At 42.5% G+C, this 14,586-nt stretch overlaps 1 protein-coding gene across 1 annotated transcript in view; it reads right to left on the reverse strand.

The window, feature by feature from the left end:
• LOC144133930 (cytochrome P450 2C23-like) overlaps positions 1–2,796 on the reverse strand; it is a 29,805-nt gene extending 27,009 nt beyond the window's left edge. The window contains exon 1 of the mRNA XM_077666980.1: positions 2,780–2,796. Coding sequence (XP_077523106.1) covers positions 2,780–2,796 — 17 coding nt within the window. The remainder of the gene's footprint in view (positions 1–2,779) is intronic.
• Between the last annotated feature and the right edge of the window lie 11,790 nt (positions 2,797–14,586).

Below are 14,586 nucleotides of genomic sequence, written 5' to 3' on the forward strand. Positions count from 1 at the left end.
TTCTCTAATGCGTTGACACCTGAATAAAAGCCCACTGATAATCTCGGGAATATTTGGAAATAAAACATGCTTCTCTCCTAACGATTTTTTATGATTATCGAAAATATTCAGCAGCTCATTGTTCGCCCGTCATCCCCACGCCGTTAGTAGCCTACACTGCAGCTGGTGCAAGCGGTTAACTGTCGTGCATTAACTTTCGAATAAGGCACGCTGGCGAAGGGCTTATGATAAAAAATTGCCTACCTTCACGATAATCTCGCTTACTTCATGAAAGGTCATACCCAATCATTCTGAACAAAAGCATTTTTTGAGCGGGAAACAGCAGTATGAACGCAATTTTTTGCATATAATGCAAGATTTAACTATAACAATCAATATAAGGGCACATCACCTGGCGGCCGTGTTGAATTGTGTTGCTATTCACGTTTTTTCTATCGTCAAAAGCGTTCCCTACACTATAGGAGAATGATTTTGCTACATGTCAGCAGAATGGATCATTACCTTCTACATTTCCAAAAAATATCTTACAATTTTTCCAATCTCAAAATTTTTGTCTCAGAATGTTGAACATAGTTTTGGTGGGAATTTGGTGCTACACTGCCAGAAATTGCAACACGGACAGGACGAAGAGACGAGCTACGAAAGTGACAAGCGCTATTTGCGCACTGTTTGGGGAAATGATAGTCCGTACACCTCCCCGTAAATCCGGAGCGTAAATTGTGCCACCGATCGTTTCCATGTGCGTGGAATATAAGCAAACCATTTAATTTTTCACATTGTAGAAATTTCTGAAACGCACAGAGACATGACAATCTTCATCGCTGAAATAGATGTTGCTACAGATATTGTTAAACTGTTAAAGTGCTAATAAGACGTGCTTCAAGTGCATTACCGCCTTTGGAAATGTACACGAATACACTTCGGTTTTCTTGACCATTACCCTAAAGGCTATGCAAGCTGAAGCGCCCCTTTTTTTACCCATGGGAGAAGAGAAAATGTGAATTTGACCATACTAAATAGAATACACCACAGGCTATAAGTGTGGCCGCGAAACAGCTTTCAGCAGGGCCAAGTACCCTTCTATGGCTGAGGCGCTGGTTATTTCGTTTTCCCAGGTGTTCGAAAATGTTTTCGTTGCATGATCTAACAAAGATATCCAGAGCTGGTGCACCTTCAGCAAAGAAAGGCGAAAGATCCGCGATGACCACAGCTTTTATTTTCCTGTCTTCTGATTTCCTTCCCTTGAAGAAACGTGTACCGAACTTATCAGGTAAGCGCGTCAACGCCTGTGCGTATACTTACGGAACTCGCATTGAGGAAGGCTTCGTTTGTGGTACATTTATGGAATGGTTGGGAAATCGATCGCAGGAATACTTGACTATATTGTTGTACAAAAGTAAAAACTTTTGCATCGAATTCTGCCTTTACTTAATGACAAGTATCAAAGCTGGCGTCTGGCTACTTTTTCAAAATTTTGTGAAATCTACAAGCTAACAAGTGTCGAAATGCCGCTTGTGAACTTCTAGGCGGATAAATTGGGGGAACGAAGCATGCGCTTCCTAGTGCGCTGCTCGACAGCCCTGCTTCATTGTCCTGCAGACGGAATAGACGTCGACGTTTCCCTTCTCCCTCTTCGCGTGTGTATTTGCAATAAAATGAGATGCATCATAAGGGACTTGCGGGTTGATTCTCAAGACCGCGTGCTGATAGACGTGTGGCACCAACCACAGTTTTCAAATATGTGGGCTGTGGCTAATTTGCGCCAGCACGAGAAAAGCGCCACCACCAACATTCAGAGCGGGGTCGTATTGCAAACTCTGCATTGTTAGGGATAATTTTCAGCGATAAACACCTTGGTGTGCGAATTGTTAACGTTATATTCTAGACATACACGACTAGATAAATTTGTTGTTATCGCGCGTACCACAATGAGCCTTCACTTCATTCAAACATTTACAGTGAATAAAGCTGCGACCTACAAAATAAACAAATTCTTACCCTTGAGGGTGTAAATCAGGTGTCCCCAGACGAACACCCATTTCCAATTGTTGGGTGCTAAAAAAGGGTGCACAGATCAGCACCCTTAAGGAAGGGTGCACTTAATGATACTTTAGAGAATGTAATGGTTGCACCCTCATTAAACGGTACTATTTTTCCGTACCACCTCTACGAATGCATGTTGGAAGGGTGCTCCACATTGATTCACCCATGAACCAAAAGCCTTGGATTGATGCGCGCCCTCTAAACTTTCATGATATGCACCCTTCCTGAAAGGTGCTGATCTTTGCACCCTTTTTAGCACCAAAAAAGGGTTTCCTCTTGGGACACCTGATTTGCATCCTTATAGGTGAGAAATTGTTAAGTGTATAGCCACTGCGGCCTAGGAGAAAAAACAGTATTTTTTATTGCGAAACCGCTACTAGTGCCATTAGGAGAGAAGCCGGCGGTGCGTGTGTGTGTACTCGCAGGTGGTATAGAAAATCCCAGCGATGGAACATAAAAAGGACACACCATCAAGCGGCTCTATGACTCACACCGCAAGCTAAGGACCGTCACTTCAGACAATCCTATACCTGTCGTTTAACAGTACCTCTTGCTGGGCTAGTTGGTGTAACATCGTGTAACAAAAGTAAAAACAGCGCTAATTTTTACAAAAACACACAGAAAAACCAGACAGGACGGGCGCTCGTCCTGTCTGGTCTTTCTGTGTGTTTGTGTAAAAATTAGCGCTGTTTTTACTTTTGTTACACTATACCTGTCGTTTGTCTATTATACCCACCACTGGCCAACCTCCATGTGGGGCTATTCAAGTGGCGACATTCGTACCAAATTTTGACGCAACTGCTTGTCGTACAGCGTCAGGTGGTGTCATACGATTTCTCGTTGCGTATAGCTTATAAGTGCTAGCCAAGTTGGAGGATAGCTCGCGACAGAGTATGGAAGCGACGACATATGCACCTCCAATTGCATGCCTACCCAGACATTCCTAGGAAAACTGTGATGCAACCGTTCATCGCACAGCGTTCTGCGTGGTGCCATGCGGGCGTGTTTACGTGTGGGTGGCGTCATACTTTTGATCAGAAAATGCCATCGCCTGAAATGAACCCAGCTCGCAAGCCGCAACCAAACGTACACGTCTTGTGTTCCTAATGTGCTTTCGGATTTCCACATGTAAGCAGTCTGAAGTGTCTCTGCCGATTTTTGTTTTGCTTTGTAAAATAAGTCATGAAAATGCACTCGCGGAAGCGATAAAAAGTACGCCCCTATAGGAAGCTTATGGAGGTTTAACGTCCCATAGCGACTCAGGCTATGAGGGACGCCGTAGTGAAGTGCCCCGGAAATTTCTACCACCTGGGGTTTCTTTAACGTGCGCTGACTTTGCACAGCACATGGGCCTCTAGAATTTCGCCTCCATCGAAATTTGACAGCCGCGGCCAGGATCGAACCCGCGTCTTTCGGGCCAGCAGCCGAGTGCCATAACCACTCAGCCTCCGCGGCGGCCACATCTATAGGAAGCGTATTAGATATATCAGAAACGTTGTACATTATAAATTCGTGTTTTGCAGGGCAGATACACACTCGAACGTACCTCGTTAGTTTGCAGCTCACAAGGAGTTCGTAAGTACCGCCACCATCGTGACTTATTTAGGTCCCCCTAACCTCCTCGTCCCGCTCCGATCAAAGGGAAAAAAAATTCGGGGGGCACTTTGACGATCTAAATTACGTGAGGCAAAAGCCTTCCGGCGTGACTTTGGCTGCTACTGTTGCTGCCTCTATGAATCATCATTATGAAATACTAGTAACTTATTACGAATTAATTACTCATAATTATCACTTACTAATGACTATATCCGGAATTTTTACTCGTCAATTCCAGTTTTCACGGTGCTGTGACGACTTCCAGTGGATGTGACGTCACACCAATTTTTAGACGCAATTTTTGACATTTTTTACGATAATATATAACTAATTACTTTGCAGTCATGAAACTTAGATAGTAGGGACATTTTTCCCCCTCTATCTGATGCAACCATTCTTTTTCTCCGATATTTATTAGTTCCCGAGTTAATTCAATATGCTGTGACGACTGCCGGTGGATGTGACGTCCTACCATTCCCGTGGCTACATCGACGTCCGCGATATTTTGACGCAGTTTTGACATTTATGGCTACAATTAATTAACTGATTACTCTACAGTCATAAAACTTTGTATATAGGGTCATTTTTTCCTCCTTTATCTGAAGCAACCATTTTATTTCTCTAATTTTATTAGTTTCCACCAAATGGAGCGTCACAGACGGACGGACACGATCGTGGCCGCGAGCTTGTGCCATTAAAGACTTTCGCCTTAAAATGCCTCCTCAGTGATGTTCTGCCCTGAGCTACTCCAACTGCGCGACGACCATTCCAACCCAGGAAATTCTCACCTGCCAACTGCCGCAAAATTCGGCGCATATTAAAAAAAAAACAGCGGCGCAGCGCAGAAGAAATGGCGCCCGCGCGCACCTTAAATAAATCTAAAACAGCGGAGAAGGAACCCCGGAGAGCGCGTAAACCTTGCGTGTGCTGCTGCCCGTTCCGCTCTGCTCGCCGGCGCAGCGCCAAAGGAAACATGACCGTGCACACCCTCGATTATTCGAGAACATCCGAGTAATTTCTACCCTTCATCGACGGAGTGGGGGTAACCTTGACCGTGCTAAGATGTACCCTCTCCCCTTTTCTCTCGCGTCGACGACAGCGCAACACGAGAAGGATCTGGAATCTTCTGGAAACCGGTTTCCGCGCTCGACAAATGGGGTCGCGCGCCCGGCGCGAAAAAGGGAAGGAAATTGTGCAGTTGATACAGAGTGTATGTGGGTGCCTGCTTTGGCGCCAAGAAGCAACAGACGCAGACCGCGCCTATAATTGAGGGGCGTTAGCCGCTGTCTCTCAGCCCGAACCGCCGTTGAAGCTTTCTTGAAGCGCGCCCGCTTGACTGTCGGGAGAACACCACTAGCCGAGCCACGGTTCAGCGAGGCAATGTGCAACGACCTGCGGGACGGCTCCGTCGTGCTCCTCACGTCATCGAACTCGCAATCCGTGGTGAAGAAATTCTGTTTGGTTTGTTAGTCTGTCTCTGTGTTAGTGCACTTAAGACGCATAATTTTTTTGTTGGATTGTAATCTCTTTCAAGTGTTATTTTGGACGAATTGAATTGCATTGTATTAGTAAATCACTTTGTATGTGCTCGTACGAGTGTTTGTGAAATCCTCGGTATCGTATCTTTGCTGTATAAACTTTGTTTTGGTTTTGGTAGAGCGACTGCTCCGGTTTAGCGGTGGTCCCGGGTTCGAACCCCGGACCAGGAAGAATTTTTCATTAACTACGAAGTTTCTGAGAAAGCTGTACAACTTTCCTTTATAGCCGCATGGCTGCGCTCGGGTGGATGCCAATGAATAGTTACGCCCTTATTACAAACTTTGTTTTGTTTGCGAACCTTTGGCTCAGACCCATTCTCTGGCTTGCGACCGGCGAAAGCTGGGCACCAAACGATCAACCTCCTTGTCTCTTAGTAGCTGGTCTCCAGCTGAGCTTACCACGCTGAGTCGAGGGCATCTCCTTTGTGACCGAGACGGCTACCTCGACACGCTCTAAAGGTGTCTAGGAGTGCACGCAAAAGTGCGCGAAGAGTTAACACCCACCTGACTCTCAATAGCCGCGATGTATGCTTTCATTTCACTGTAGTCCTTTCTCAAAACCTAAAGACCCTCAATAATTTCTTTGGTCGTGACTTTTCGAGCACAATTCCATTTTGTCTTTAGGCTCAATTTAAGGCGTTTATTTGGCCTGCTGCTTTAAGCTCTGTGAGTAATTACTAATGCGACGTACGTATTATACAAGCAGCATTCAAGGAGCTTTAATCCCAATGAATGGTTACAGTATCATGAACATATTTTTATTTTTTGCATCAGCCTTCTGAACTTTAATCGTCTGACATGCCGGTACCCAAAGGGTCTGATTTCTGGAAGGAGGAAACCAGTGTCACGCTCCAGTAAATCGCGCTAAACATTGTCCTTCAATTTTTCATCATCTTGAGATCGTTTCACCGAAGATACATATTGAATATTTACACACACGCACGCAGGCATGTACATATATACATATGACAGGCACAGAAACCAAAGAGCAAGGGGGATTTTCTATTATTTTTATAAGTTATGTTGGTGATCAGTGGAGATTACTAGTGAATAGTTTACCACTTAAAGATAATTGAATAGAAAAGCAGAAGAAAACAACCACACGCCGCCGGTGGGAAGCGAACTCACGACCGGCGAATTACGGCTCAGGTGCTCTATCCACTGGGCTACGGCGACGGCTGTCAGATATTTCGCTTTCGAGGGTACAAAACTTTGTGTGTGACCTAACCTTGAGAGTGTTCAACAGCGGTTACTGCCAGCGGCATGTGGTTGTTTTTCTTGTGCTTTTTTATTCAATCATCTTTAAGCGATAAAATATTGACTGAAAATCTCGAAGGATAATCAACACAAATTTAAAAAAGAATAAAAAACCCTTTGCTCCTTCGTTTCTGTGGCTCTTGGTTTCTTTCATGATCCAGCCTTAGCCACAACCTGACAATATACTAAGCAGAAACTGACCGCCCATCAGAGCCCCGCCAATAGCGTCCCTCCCATCTCTCCCCCTCTGGACCCGTCTACAAAAGCAGCGCCCCATGCTACCGACAGCCACTTGGCAACCGCGGTTGCGGCGGTACAACTGCACCTGTCTCACTACGCCTACGCAGGTTTGTGCGCTACTCTTTATGCATTTCTTTTTTTTTCCGCAGCTGCCGCACCACTGCTGCCACTTGCTTTTTCATGATGTCTTCAAATGTTGACGTTTCGAGGGATGTCGACGCGTTGCGAAAGGAAGTTGGTGAGCTGCGCCGCAGCGTTGAGCTTTTCAATGAATTTTATGAAAAGATGAAGGACGAGCAACCACACTTTGTAAAATACAATAAAGACCTAATCCCACAAAACAGGCAACTAGGTCAAAGAGTGTCCGAATTTGGGCAATACTCCCTAATCTACAATGCAGAAATCAAACAGGTTCCTACCCGTAAGGGTGACAGCTCTGTCGCCATCATTGAAGAAACTAGGAACGATTGAGTGCCCTGCCACCATCGATGACATTGATGTTGCCCACCGTGTTCCAACTAACGAAGATGAGAACATAATCGGTCGATTTTACTCCCGCGAAAAGAAAACAACCGAGTTTGTTAAGAAGGCGAAATAAGCACGCATCACAAAAATTCCCATTGTCTTTAAAGCACCCATTCTTCACAAGTGCGTTTACGCAAATGATCACCTGACTCCGAAAAACAAGCGCATGTTTGCAAAAGCGCTGGCTGTAAAGAAGGAAAAAGGCTGGAAATTTCTTTGGGTTGATAACTGCCGTATCAAGGTTCGCGAGACTGATGACAGCCACGTGTACCGAATCTCCGGAGTCGATGACCTTGCCATATTCACATAATCTAGCCGTCACTGCACGCGGGTCTCGCTCCTCATTGCAATGTATTAAGCTCTCGACGAGTTGAAGTACCCTCTCAGAAACTAAGTGTCATCGCACAGGTCTATCATCGATTTCAACACTCGCAGCCTGCCGAAGCACTATGACGATAAACTTCCTAAACCTCGCCAACCATACCTTCTCCCTTATATGTTTATCGGAAGCATGCTTGTCAGCGTCAGATGACAAAATGTTTTTGATACCAAATTATCAAGCTGAATACTACCACCGTTCATCAGACCATCGTGGTGGTTCGGCAATGTTCATATCAAACAACATCTCGTACAAACGTCACTTTGACCTCAATTTTAGCACAGATAAGTGCGAATCAATTTGGATTGAATTATACCGAAGTTTTCTTTCCAGTTCCAAGAACACTATCATTGCTTCCATTTATCGTTCACCATCCTCATCATACACCAACTTTTGCAGAGAACTGGACAGCATTCTAATTTCTTTAAAAAAAGAAAAGAAAGAAATAATCATTTTAGGAGATATGGACTTAAACATTATTGATGCCGCTGATAACGCTTGCTCCGAATATCTGAATATTATTCTCGGTCATGGCTTTGAATCATTATTACACGTATCAACTCGCTGTGCATCTGATTCCCATGGTACGCTCATTGATTATGTGTTATCCAACGTCCTTTTACCTCAAACTTCCGGAGTCATTAGATTCAATATAACTGAACACTACCCGGTATTCTAGCTTATAGACAGCTCATATGAAAGCGCACCGATAAAATCAAATAAATACTCATTCGACCAAAATAGATTTATTGGTCTGATAGCCGATGTTGACTGGACAGATGTGCTACAAGAAAACTGCGCTAACGCCAGGTATAATATTTTTTCGAAGAAATAATGAATGCAGTTGACGCATGCACAATAGTAACGTTATTGGTAAAATGGTATTCCGCACCGCGAAATCCATGGATGACTAACGGAAGACTACGCTCTATTAAAAAATATAACAGCAAAGGTATTCCTATATACAAGTGAGGTGATAAACACAGTTTGGCTTATTATCATCCGATAACTATTCTTCCATTTTTCAGCAAAGTAATTGAAAAACTAATCGTTAACCGTCTAATGAACTACCTTCTAAAACTCAGCCTCCTGATACCTAATCAATTCGATTTTTGCCCAAAACTATTCCACTGAGCTCGCACTGATACAATTTGCTAATAGAATTAAACACTTCGTTGATAACAGGCTTGGGTTGGCAGCTGTATTCATTGATTTTTCGAAAGCATTTGATACAACAAATGATCCGATACTCCTTTTGAAACAAGAAGCACCAGGAATTTGTGGACCCACTCTAAGTTTACTACGCAGTTACCTTGCTAAAAGTACTCAGTTCGTCCATATATCACGTACTTTATCCCAAGCAATTATAAATAATCAAGGAGTTCCGCAAGTATCTGTTCTAGGCCGCCTTCTGTTTCTAATATACGTTAATGGTCTGCATAAATGCCTCACCAACACAAACTGCATTCTGTATGCTGATGACACTACCATATTTTCCTCCAGTGATAACGTAAGTGGCCGAATGTCAAAAATTAATGCTGAACTTAAAAAATGTACTGTACAGGTGCCGCAGCAATCCTTAACAAATAAACCCAATTAAAACGAAGCTAATCATATTTGACGCAGAACACAAACGCCTTCTCATCGTTCCTGATGTATATACCTAGATAACCACACGTCATTCTCCCATCAAGTTCTGGAGCCTTTCTTGGTGTGACGCTTCATTCAAACTTAAAATTTAACCTTTGCACTAAATATATTAGCAAAAAGTTGCATTTGGTATAGGTGTTCTAATTAGAACGTGTTGTTATTTAAAACAACACATTCTTCGTTCACATTATTATGCATTCATTCATAGCCACCTTAATTTTTATTATTGGGGGTAACACGTATAATAGCAATCTTTATTCTTTATGTCATCTTCAAAACCAATCTGTTAGAATAATGACATTCAGCTCATACATCGCATCCAGTGTTCCTATTTACCGCGGTCTCAATATATTAATTCTTCTTTGTTCACTCCAACTGAAACTAGGTTTATTAATTTATCGCGCGGATCACAATAGCACTACTATCCCTATTTTGCAGCTGCCCATTTGTGTAACGTAAATAATAATAGATTCTCAGAACAACATAATCTCTTGCTGTCGACACTCAAAAATAATTATTGCAAACAGTCCCCTGTGTTCTTAACAATCACTTTTGAACTCGCTACCCGCGATCATCAAACAATCCCGTACCGAAGCGTCATTCCATAAAAACTCGAAAAAGTGTGTACTTTTTAATTTTGTTCAATTACCACGCCAATGAACCTTGTAATTATTTTGTACGACTTCTGTTGCTTGAATGCTTTTGTATAGTACTGCGTTCCCTGTTTCTGTTTTTAAAATGTGTTTGTAAAATTTAGCACGCTTAATCAAACTGTTTGCTGTGATTATTAATTCCCACTGCACCTGTTTTCCGCTATGTAGTTGCTATAAGTCATATATTTATCATGCTTCACATATGCAATGTGAAGCACGACAGCTTCCACCTTAGACAGCTCCCGTGGAAACCTTGGGACCTCCTTTTGTAATAATTAATTTTGTGTACCTCATATATGCACTGATTTTTTCAATAAAATCACGAAAACCATATAACGAGCCCCTGATTTCCCCCCACACAAGCAATCATATATATATATATATATATATATATATATATATATATATATATATATATATATATATATATATATATATATATATATATATATATATATATATATATATATATATATATATATATATATATATATATATATATATATATATATATATATATATATATATATATATATATATATATATATATATATATATATATATATATATATATATATATTGAGTATTCTGCCACTTCGCAACCGCGATCCCGTGCAACATGCTTTGCTACTTTGGACATGCGGAGAAGCGCGTTGCGAAAAACCAGCAACGCGTTATTTCTACCTTTTCTCGTTGCCATTCCTGCATACCATAAGCAGCTGAAATGCTGCCTAAGTATAGTAGGCGCTTGCTTTCCTTCCACTGGATCGCAGCGGTACAGAGTGTGCATAACATGAGACTCACCCCCGAAAATTCCAGGCATATATTTGTGAAAACGTGTTTTGAAATTTATGGGCTAAGAGGAATGTTTCTGGTTGCAGGCCATGCGCTCTTGCTTGGGACTCGCCGGTAGATTCATCTTTCATTCACAATGACCAAGGAAATGCACTTGATTTTTGCACATTTTAGGTGACAACATTTTCAACGGCTAACACGAAGCAATCTTCGACATTTGTAAATTCCCATGCAATATTCTTGGATGGACACATTAGTAGTGCCCAATTCCGCAACAACTTGAAGAACTTTTACTCCTGATTGAATAATACGATGTCTTCGGCATTGCGACACATTTACCCTGTGTTGGATTTAACCTGTCGATCCTTCGCCGTCCTTCATTTTTTAGAGGCCCAAACTATAAAAGCCTTCCTTCTTGAAATCTTGCCTGCGAGTGCACCTGAAGGAGAATACCAATTCTTGGATCCAGTTTAAATTCTACGGGTGGTCTTTCTTGACCTGTCTGTCTGTTTAGTAATTCCAAGGCGAATATAGTTGAAAGGAATTCCTGTTTTTAATATCACGTCCTGTAGCGTTAGCTCTTAGCACGAACTATTAAACTTCCCTACGGTAGCATTATATAGCGCAAGAAGTTCACTGCTACATGAATGCGAGAAGAATTATTTAAACAACTGCTCATTGTTTTCTCTGAGTTTTTAAAACCACACAAAACGTATAGAAGCTACTTTGTTAATTTACGATTCAATAACTGTGCCGTTTTGGTTTCGTACGTCAGGCGCTTTGCGGCACATTTCTATTATGCAAATACCGCAAGAAGTATTTTAAAACTTGCTTACTCAGTGCACTAAATATCATATATTTATTACTGACTTAGATCGTCACATATTTATTGTGCGTGAAGCATGTCAATAGCTCCTCTCAATACATAAACTTGTGTAATCATGAACGTAAGTTAGGTTGTTAGAAACCGAGATTTAAAGTACATACGCTGGAATGCTGTCATCTACGAATCGGCCAACCGGCCAGCGAACGTTCTTACCGACGCTCTGTGGTCTTGTCGGCAGCTCTCTCATGCAATCTTAACAAAAGAGAAAATATAAACAACACTCAACGAAGTTTTGTACCCTACTGATTTACGTCGCGAAAATACTAGGGATGCAAGGTGAATGCCTTCTGCAGGTTACAGCTTTTTTCAGGCGAATGGTTTGGGTGGTGGCGTAGAGATGCAAAGTGAATGCTTTCAGCAAGTTAGAGCTTTTTTAAGGTGAAAGCCTTTAACATGGGTCATGAGTAGCTTGGACCGGATGCGTCACGCTTTCACCAATCCATAGCCAGTTCATACTAAAAGAAGCGAAACCACAACCCAAAATCTAATCCATAATTCAATAAGGCACAAACTAAAATTAGGACATAAAACTTGGGTCTAGGCGGAATCGAACCCGGGCTTGCGGCGTACGAAACGGGATGATTGCGCTGCGTCACAATGGTTCCGTTTTTTTTTATTGCATGGAAATAGTGCCGAAAAGGAAAATCTGAGTATGCTTATACCACAAAACACCAGGCTGTGTAGTACGAGCCCACCATACCCCTGCACGTCCCCACATTCCCAAACATGAAAAGTCTGGGAGGCACACACATGCATCCAGATAGGGAAGCCAGCTAGGCGGCACTTCCAGGGCAGCATATACTCCCCGTACCAAAGCGCCTTGCTTACGGAACAAAGATTTCGACGAGCGCGGTGATTTGGCGTCGCCGTTCATCATGCTGCTCTTCTAGAGACTAAAGAGCCCCAGCAATATAAATAGATCATATGGCACGACACAGTTTTTCTCCACAGGCAAAAAACGAATGCTGCAGAGTGTGATGTCAGTGTCCTTTTTAATTGTTCGTTGTAATATGTCCAAGAAGAACACGGAATCAATGCACAGAATAAAACAATGGTCAATTGTCCCAGGTGTATTGCACAGGCGGCAGTTCACCGTCCATGGCACAAACATTTCCTTAGCCTGAAACCATGCCCTCACAGGTAGCGTCTATGTGTGCAGTTTAAAAAAGAACGTTTTTCAGGAGAAAAAATGCCCATTCCTTAGCACGTTTTGAAACACTGGTGTCAAGGAACTCCAGAAAAGATTGCCGATACAACGGTAGAGGAATCAAATACTCTGTAAGTGCCTCAGTCATCTTTCTTTTGGAGGGGCTATATAGGTGGTCTAAAGAAAAGCGTACAGTCAGGAAATAGAAGGAGTCAGCAACTTTCTTAAGTCGGTGTGAATAGGAAAGACAAATGAGCACTAAGCCGCCTAATAAACACAGCTACTAAAAAAAGGTGGTTTGCCGATTTGAAAAAGAAAAACAAGCGAAACAAGCCGATGCACGATCAAGTGAACAAGGCCTATTCCAACAGACTCTAGAGAAAGAAGTAGGCTGTGCGACGCATGGGTTCCTATTCGGAGCGCCATACGAAGGTAGCAAATATTCTGTGCATCATCTGCGCTTTCTTCCTCGCACTGTGGAGAACCTGCAGCACATAGGCAAGTTTTGCAAATAAAAAAAATGGTGCAGACTTAAGCCCGAGCAAACACTAACAGTTCCCTACCCTTCCAAGCCTGGGTTTGTAGTCTAATGGATATTATCTGTGAATCCCAGTAGGCTGCACTGTTGCGAATTTGGTACAGAGGAATCCCTAGGTAATAAAAGGTCCCGCAGTCCCAGATTATGCCATCAAAACTACTTCACCTTGCACCCCAGTGACCCAACAAAAATCACTCAAATTTATCTAAATCAAGAGCCACCCGTGATACCCCACAAAACTGTTCAGTAGAATGTAATGCTTCAAGCACACTCTTTTTGTGAGAACCAAAGAGGGCGACATCATCGGCATAGGCTAAAATCTTCATTTCACATTGCGCCAGGGAGAAACCAAGGATAGTTACGCTTTTAATAATACTGATGCAAATGGGTTCAATATGTAGCTACGGCAAACAACAAAGGCTATAATAGACAGCCTTGGCGAACAGATAATTTCAAAGAAGTAGGTTTGGTTAGCTCTTGGTTAACAATTAGCCCTGTATAGGAGTCCTTATGGCACAGTCTTGTGACCCTAAGCAAAACGCCTCCAATATTTGCATGCTCTAAGACAGCAAACAAGAAATCGTGACGAACTTTATCAAATGCCTTGGCAAGGTCAATCTGAATAAGAGATACTTGGCCGGTGTCATCTGGTACTGTCTCCAATACTGAACGTGCAATATCAATGTGGATTTGGATGCTGCGGCCTCTGATACCACAAACCTAATGCGAGACTATTAAGTCAGCGACAACCAGTTGCAGACGATTACAAAGAATCTTTGCAAAAAAGTTTGTAACCTACATTACAGGGAATTTGGACGATACCCTTTAGTACGCCCGGAATGAAAACTGGTGGTAAAAACATCACGACACCACGACGGTTCGACATTTGCAGCTTAATAAAGGCCCGTCTAGTGAAAGCAGAGTTGTCCTAGAAGTGTACATGCGTAATGATGAGCATATAAATTACAGACGTCGCAATTAGAAGAGTAGAAAAGTACTTTTCGGTTAATTTACTTCTTGCTTAGTTTGTCGTAGCGCCATCATGCGGCACCCACTGAAAACCCCCTCCCTATGTATGACGCTAGCGCAGCAGATGGCGCCATAATGAAAGCACGAATGCTTTCGCATTACCGCACGGAAGTTGTCTTAGGTGCCTCCTTGAATTTTTTGTAGTTTGTTTACAAGAGTCGTCTGTTTCACCAGGATTTCCCAGCGTGGTGAAAATGCTGGACATAGCAGCCGGCTGATAAAGCAAAATAGGCCAACAACCTTGTACATATCTTAGAGCGTAAATACAATGTTTAGTAGCGGCAGCGTGGAGAGACACGGTAGAAGCCAA

Source organism: Amblyomma americanum, chromosome 5 (genome assembly GCF_052857255.1).
Source record: "Amblyomma americanum isolate KBUSLIRL-KWMA chromosome 5, ASM5285725v1, whole genome shotgun sequence".
In the NCBI taxonomy this organism is placed as follows: Eukaryota; Metazoa; Arthropoda; class Arachnida; order Ixodida; family Ixodidae; genus Amblyomma; species Amblyomma americanum.